This window comes from Apiospora marii (assembly GCF_038362585.1).
Source record: "Apiospora marii strain CBS 49790 chromosome Unknown utg000005l_segment0_segment0, whole genome shotgun sequence".
NCBI lineage: Eukaryota > Fungi > Ascomycota > Sordariomycetes > Amphisphaeriales > Apiosporaceae > Apiospora > Apiospora marii.
The window spans coordinates 617,658-625,716 of NW_027117377.1; the positions used below are offsets into that span (position 1 = coordinate 617,658).

The window sequence follows — 8,059 nt, forward strand, 5'->3', positions numbered from 1 at the left end:
AGATAGAGAATAATAAAGAAAACGTGTCGCCGCGACCCAGAATGCATGTGCCAATCACCCCGTTTACAGAAAGAAAGGTTTGTAGCGCCTACAGCTTACACGTTACCCGGCCCAGCCAATTGCCGATGCCATGAAAGGGTTCGTGTACCGCCTCATTCTTCGTGTTAGAGAAGTAACCAGACCCCTCATTCGAGAGACCGCGCGCGCGGGGTTGGTTTGGGCCCTGGCTGTGTGTGTGTGTGTGTGTGTGTGAGCTGGCTTCTGCAAGAGGCCGACTTGAGCACTTCTTCTGCCTTTGCAATCATGCCTAACAGGTCAAGGCCTGCGGCAGACAGACAACCCTCCAGGCTCTGACCATTACCCGGAGCCTGGCCAAGGCGGGCAGCCTGCTCTGCCGGTATGCACGTTCCGAGTCGTCGGGTTTCTACCAATGAGAGAAATGCCAGGTAATGAACGAGCGCGTACTTCGTTGGCATCCCATATGCCACGTGCATCGGTCCAATCAATACTCGATCGTAGCCAGATAGACGCAGCAAGGTACATGTTCCACGGCCGTCCTGTTAAGCGAGTCAGTAAACGCAACTCAATCACGCTGAACGCGGTCGCAATCAGCTGAACATATCACGGCAATACCAGCGCATGGACAAGACGACATCATAATTGCAAATGCAGGTATATTTAGCAGTATCAATGCTAATCTCAGAAGGAACAAGACCTGGCTCCCCTCAGTTGCTTGTCTGAATCGACAAGACATCCGGGAGGAGTGCGCAAGACCCTAAAAGGTTACATCTGAGCGTCGGGCCAATCCAATCGAGAATCGAACCCAACGAAAAACCAAAGACCGGCAAGAGGAAGTGGGCTCGAGAGCGAGCACACCACTCTTGGTGCCGGTCACCCTGCACATTCGCCAGCCATGCCATAGCAACCACTAGCCGCATCCAATAATGCTCATCGAGTCTCCAAATTACCAACTCTGACCCCGGAACCTCAAGGTTGCTATGGGACGGACCAGTCCCTAAGAGAGCAATTTGTTTTCCTGAACAGGGCTTTCTCCCTTCCTCCACACACACCAACCAGTCCTACGCGATCTCGCTAGCGAAAGGAGTAGTCGCGCCGCTGTCCGCGCGAAGCCGAAAATCCAGAAATGAGAAAAAATGCAAATGGTCTAAAACGTTACGCCGTAACGTGTCCCGAAAAAACCCAGGGGAGAGTTTGTGAACCGATGAGGAATCCTCGATCCCCTCATTTTCCCATCGTGTCGAGGGGAAAGTCTAATCGATGCTAGTAGCTGTATTCTGCCATGCTTTCCGGTGCCGAGCGGGCACGTTCGCACCTGTGCGTGCACCGCGGGGCAGCTGGGCTGGGGAGTAAGAAACCGAAGCCCAGCCGATGTAGGAATGCAAGTTGTGTAAGGGTGATGAAGAGGATGTCCGCAGAGAACCTCGTGAAAAATGAGTATCCAAGTGGATAGGATGAAAACGCCAGGTCTAATGCAATGCTTATGCGCTGATGTAGAAGACAATACACGAGTAAGCCTGACTGTGCGGGCGGTGACAAGGGCCGGCGTGGCGGTGAGGATGTGGTCCGCCACGTCGGTAGGGTATGATGCTTGGGGTATCATAGCGAAAGAAGGCTGCTGGATGTATCTATGCGGTTGGTTATGGTGGTTTGGTGATGTCGTTGTTCAGTGAGAGAGCCCGGGTTTCGGGTATTGTTGATTGGATGGATTAGTGGCTCTTCTGGTCGCTCGACGACTTGGAAGATTGTGTTTTCGTGCCGTGGTGCTTTTGCGAATGTGAGTGGTGTTGCCGTACCTGTAGCGAGACGTGTTAGCAACCATTTCATGCCGGGCGCGCAACGCCATGCAATGCGTTGATGACAAGACTTACCCGTTGACGGCCGCGTCGCTCCTCTTCCGGAGGGCTTGCAGCTTGCATGCGTTCCTCCTCGTACCATTCACTGAGGCTCTTACCGCCGAACATCAGGTCGTCATCGTCGATAACAGTCGGAGTCATCCAGCCCTGGCAGGCCAGGTCGGCCTCGCTGGGGAGGAAGTAGTACGACACGTCATCACGGGGATGGTGGTGGTGTGCGGTGGAGGATGTGGTAACCATCTTGAGAGGTGAGGGCTGCGGTGCCTTGGCGTGGGAGTGGACGCTGGAGCGCTTGGTGGAGATGTTGATGTGCGAAGATTGCGGCGAATGAGAGCTCATGTGCACCGAGTAGCTAGTCTGGGAGGATGTCCTGCTTCGTGCTTTCCTGCTTTCGTCGGAGACTGAAGGGTTGTGTCGCGACATGGAAGTTTGGGATGACGAAGTCGGGATATATAACCTGGGTGGGATGGAGTTTATGTTTGTCGATGTGTGATGTCGAATCGTCGATGAGTGTGTCGATGATGTGAAGAGATGCGACACCGGGACAGGATATATATGGCGGGCCGTGGGTCACGGAGCGCGTCGGGTTGTATAAATGATACGCGGGTGTGCTGGGATGTCGCGGAATGCAAGACAAGAGTTGCGGTAGAGTTGCGGTAAGAGATGCAAATGACAAAGAGATATTGCCGGGGGGGTCCTGCCTAGCACTAATAATATATCTTGCCAGAGATTTGGTGTGTTTGTCCCGGATTGTTGCGGTTACGGGGCTATGTGGGAGTGGAGTCGTCTTCACAAGGCTGCACCCGGCTGCCTTGGTTATGCCTGTCGAAGGGGAGGTGGGAGAAGTTACGGATCGAAGGCTTGCGGCGGCTGGGAAAAGTGGCCGATCGCAGTTATATAGGCCAGATCGGATTCTGCAGCGTAGTCGCGGCCAGGGCAGGAAAGAAAAACCTGACTGTTTGGACACGGACAAGGAAGCAGGATGAATAAGGATAAGAACGGGTCGGGAAAGGTGGACGCGTCCTGAATCTTAGCTAATGCCTAAGTAAATTGGGATGGGGTGGTGGAGGCAACTGGACTGGAGGCACAGGGAGGGAGCTGAGACTGGGTCCTGGTCCTGGCGTGGGCTGGCTGGTATCCTCTGTTGGGATGAGAAGATGGCCCGAATGGAGACACAAAAAAACCCTGTGCACTTTTGTTGTGTGTGTGGGAGGTGCAGGCGTCGAAAAGGTCCCAAGCTTCGGAGTGGCTGGAAGGGTAAGCCGAATGCGGGGATATCCGGAATGGGAATCCTTGGGTATTTTCTTATTGTGAGGGCGAGGGAGAATTTGGGGGATGCGATTCTGCGCTCTTGCAGACACAATGAACACAACAGGAGAGAAGTGCGAAAAGAGACGGGGTGATCGTCGCGTCGAGACGAAGGGGGTGCGGGTGATGGTGCTGGTGTCTCAGCTGCAACCTATTGGGTGGTGGGCAAATGAATAGGTGGCTGGCTGGTAGGCGGGTCAAGCGATCTGGTCCTGCGTTACACCAAAACGCAATGATACTGTAGAGTAGTCGACAGCGCAAGAAAAAGCCCGAAACGCTGCGTTTCGGCGTTACACGCTACTGCTTCTTTCCCCCTTGTGTCAGAGGCTGAACAAATTACTGGCGAAAACTAAAATCGGCTGACAAATATTTTTTTCGTCGTAACCGAGTCGAGTCGAGGCGTGTCGTGTCAGAACACTTTGGCGAATAGTATCAACGGCCTGCCCGAACTTCTAGTATGGGGATATCGAGTTGAGTCAGAGAAAAAAGAGTCCATCCGTGTTGCGGTCGGCCTTGGCAAGAAAGAGGCTGAAGGTGATGTTGTTTTGGTTGGGCGATGCAGGAGAAAAAAAAGGTCTAGGTCTAGAATCGCGGATCCGAGAGCGTCAGGATTTGAAGAGTCTGGGGAAACTGGGAAATAGTGCAGGCAAGATTGAAGAAGCGGCTCGTGGGGGAAGATGAGGAGGACATGGGGTGGATATATGCTACCTACGTGAGCTACGTTAGCCTTTTCTCACTTCTTACATACACACGGCTCAACGCCCCTTACCTAGTCGTATTGGATATTCCACTTCGTATATTGGCCAAGAGTTACAACAGGTCGTAACGAATCTGGTATGATGGGTCCCGCTGACGGTGATAGTTTATTGGGAGTGGGTGTGCATGATGGGGTTTGCTGACAGGGAGCGATACCTGCGCCTGCCGTCATTTCGCCCCCGGGCCCAAGTACCTCATGTCAGCTTGGGTAAGGCTGTCCCTCTGCACGTAAGCGCCAAAAGCCCTAATAGACCAGATCAAATGGGCTAATAATATGCGTGTCAATCGAGTCTCCAGTGAGGTACTTCGAGCACCAAACTGCGGTTAGGTACCTATCGCCTGCATAAGTATGGATGCCACCTGAAATCGTTGACATTTGATTCCAACGCCAAACGCCTACCGAGCTACATGGGCATGAACACATACAGTCACATTGATGATGTCGTCGGCTGCAGCACCCGTTCCCCAGAGTCGCGCGCGCGGGCTGCAGTCTTGCGAGTACATCATGGATCTTTCTTTGTGACAAAGATGACGAAAATGGCGAAACAGAGGACCAAAGAAACAGAAAGAGAGGGTCTGGCCCATCCGGGCAAACCTCGAAATGCGTTCCGGGCCCCATCGCCTCTTCGAGGGCCACGCCAAATGCATGCACAGAAAATGGTAGTGCGCCCACGCCCAGTGGAGCGACTGACAGACAGCAGCCGCGGCCTCTGTGCCTCGGAGATCCTCCGACGTTACAAGGCCCGCCAGCTTAACTTGCCTTTTGTTACCCGGCCGTTCGATCATGACGACGATCCGTGTCGCGGGCAAAAAGTCATTTCGATTTATTCCAGACAGACTGGAAACCCAATGATATTACAACAAGCGAGCGACACGATGTTAGCGATATCGATTTTTGAATTGCGCTGTCTCGTGATCGTGCAGGACCAGACCCTCCGCGTCGCGTCTTGACTCGCCGACCTGTGTGACAGGCTTTTAGAATGATACCTACTCAAACACGTCTGCAGTAGTTGGCGACAGTTACTGAATCTAACAGAGACTCGGGGGCAGGATACATACGGCCTGCATCTATCTGTCTCGTATGTTTCAACAGTCGCAGACAAACCTTTTTCCTCCTTCCCTGGGCCCTGGCGCCTGGTGCAGAAAGGGGCTGTCTTTTCCGCTCCCCACAGTGGCCGAGCCAACAGCCAACGACCCCATGACCTGAGTAATGGACGTAACCTATCCCACGTATGAGAGGCTGGCTTTGCTTGCTGCCATACGTGGCTCAAGCCCATTACCATATGTACGTGCAAGCCGGCACGATGCAAGCAACAGGAGATATTTCAGACGGGGGAACCGGTCCAGCCGCGTCCATTGGCTGGATCCGTCAACCGATCGTCGGCTTGGCAAGCCCGTGGCTTTTTATGGTATCTCGCGATAGAGGCGTGGGAATCGATCCTATTCACCCGTCGGGCATAAAACAAAGCATCGCAACCCCCCCTCCTTCGAGAGAAATGTTTTGACTCGGACCTCGCTTCCATGTCTTGCCATTCGTGAGTTGACAGCGCTTCTCAATGATCGAGATAGGCTAAACCGAGCGTCGATTCTCCGTGTTGCATGCAGCTTGCCCAGGCTTCTTCGCTTGTGCGACCATGCAGAACGACGGGGGCCAAGGACCCTGCTATTTTGTTACCGCGTCACAAGAGGGGCCCTCTGCCGAGGCGACCGAGCATTTACGTACCTAAATTCGTTTCTGTGGAGGAGGGCACGGCAGCTCAAGCTAGCTAGCTAGCTCTCTCTGGTGGGTTTCTTTTGTAACTCTACTACTGTAGGTACTGAGGATCTAGTGTTACCTACACAACGTTTTTCTCATTTCCTCTTCTTCTCCTCCGATCGCGACCAACCTCCAGACCGTTCACCGTTTCTTCGAGGTGTGTGTGCTTTTCCCGCTTCCTTTTTCTCCAGGGCGAACCGGTTCAAGGCAGAAAATAAGCAAGGTGCCTGAACGATGATGATGGTGCTTTTTCTCCCGTGGTCTGTGGCTTGCGCCATAGGCGCCCACACTTGCGAACAACCTTGGAAAAAACCCCGCGACGGAGCCGCCTCACTCGAACGGGGATGTCAGGTCAGGGTGTGTGGTGGTACCTGTCTCGGTTCGGTTGGGCGCGCTCTGGCGCAGGGCAAGGAAGCATTCATTATCAGAGCAAGCAATGATGCAACGACGTTTATGCTTAAGCAATGTCGAACCCTACCTCCTAGGAGAACCCAACCAGCAAAACCCGCAGACACGCGATGTGACCCCAAACTAAGCTTGCTTGCCTGCATTCCTGACTGACAGCTTGTATCCGAATGTATGTATGTATGAAATGCAGCAAACAATGATGATGAAAGGATGTGATGCATAGAGTATGTACGCCTCACGCTTCTTTGCGTTTCAGCTTTATCGAAAAGGGCGTCGAGGTCGCGGAGTCAGGTCCGGAAGATTGATTTGACTCTGGCTGCTGCAACCCACGTGAACCTTCGGCACCTCATTTAAGTGTCACACCACATAGGCCCGCGATATCAAATTGCGATTCCGATTCTTGCCCCTGGGAATGGAAGGCAAGAAGGGAAAAGAAGCCGTCCGGGGCTCAGGTCCAGGTCTCTTGGCAGAGTTTGAGAGATGACCGACATCGTCCCGCAGGAGGTTATTGCCGGATGAGGTGTTCGCAGTTACAGTATGTGCAACTCATGCAGTAGCCATTAGGGCTTTCTGCTTGACAGATGCCATTATGTACAGAACATTCCATATCTCACCTCGGATCACCCAAACGTCGACTGCGTCAAGCTTGCGCGCGACACGGCGGCCGTCCTGGATTACGATCTTGGCTGAAAAGGGTTGGCATCCCATCTAACGTAACCCATGTAACATTCCTCCTGCGCGTTGGGCCGCAAGAACCGACCACGTGCAATATTGCTCGCGTCGCAAATACTTGAGAAATCTTCATCAGTTCGTATCGAACCTGTAGGTATATCGGACGGACGGCGAAGTGTCCGGAGGTACATAAGCCGCAGCAGCCGGCTTGCCGGGAAGCAGGTTCTACAATTACACGATGTAGATCGATCAACAAAACCACATGTCGCCTCGAATGGGCCCAACCTGCTTATTCTGGGGCTCGGTTACTGCATTTGGGGCGAATTGGAACGAACGGTTGACAGTGGATTTGATGATTTACAATACATACAAACTGGAGCCGCCTCTCCCCATCAAATCGATTGATCTACACTCTTGCAGTTGCCCTATTGGGATAACGACTCGGCTTCCTACTGCCCGTACGCCAATCACCAGTTGCAAATGGGTTAGGGTAACAAGAGGAAAAAATCTTATCCTTCAAGCAGCAAGCAGCAAGGAGAAAAGAAGAAACCTGATTCTGCTTCTTTTCCCCATGCGAAGCCTATTCTTCACAGCAGCCAATGTAGGTGTCAAACCCAGGTGTTACCTGTCCGTGATGACGAACCAATACGTAGCCCAACCGTCGCGTGCAACAACGCACATTTTCGGAGGGGTGTCTGTGTCGGGCGGGGCCAATTACCTGCCCTCAAAGTGTCCGGCAGCGACTCCGAGGGGATTTGCGTGCGTTTTGTCCGCCGGCGGCGATGGCGGCCGTTGGACTGTCAAGTCAATCAATCAATCATCACGCTTTATCGAATGCCATCATTTCATATCATTCCCATCATTACCTCCGGGGCCTCGCGTACCCGCCACTGTCTCTACCCCGTTTATGTGATGAAAGACAACGCGCGCACACGCACACCACGACTCAGAACGCGCGAGCGAGCTGTCGTATTACCCATCCGATATGTACCTCTTTTCCAGTTGACAGGCTCGCGTGGCCGACAGGGAACATGTCCTTCGTTCGTCTCGTAAAATAGCCTTTTGTGATCCGATCCTGGGTTGCGTTGCGTATTGCGCATAATACATTTTCACCGACAATCTTACATGTGCGTGTGTGAGTATTAATTAATTAATTCAGATTCCCAACACGCGCGACAGAACCGGGACTGGCGGCTGTCCCAAATCGCAAAAGGCGGTCCGGCAATCCAGCAGCGCAAATGGGAAAACCCGTTAGCTTAGCCTCAGCAGCAAGCAGCAAATCCGC

General features: G+C 53.0%; 1 protein-coding gene across 1 annotated transcript; it reads right to left on the reverse strand.

Moving 5' to 3' along the window:
* Nucleotides 1-1,727: 1,727 nt before the first annotated feature.
* PG985_008115 (uncharacterized protein) lies at nucleotides 1,728-2,297 on the reverse strand (the record flags this gene model as incomplete). The annotated part of the gene is made up of 2 exons (XM_066827883.1): nucleotides 1,728-1,814; nucleotides 1,890-2,297. 2 exons carry the CDS (start codon nucleotides 2,295-2,297, stop codon nucleotides 1,728-1,730), a joined length of 495 nt encoding a protein of 164 aa, XP_066682795.1.
* Nucleotides 2,298-8,059: the final 5,762 nt, after the last annotated feature.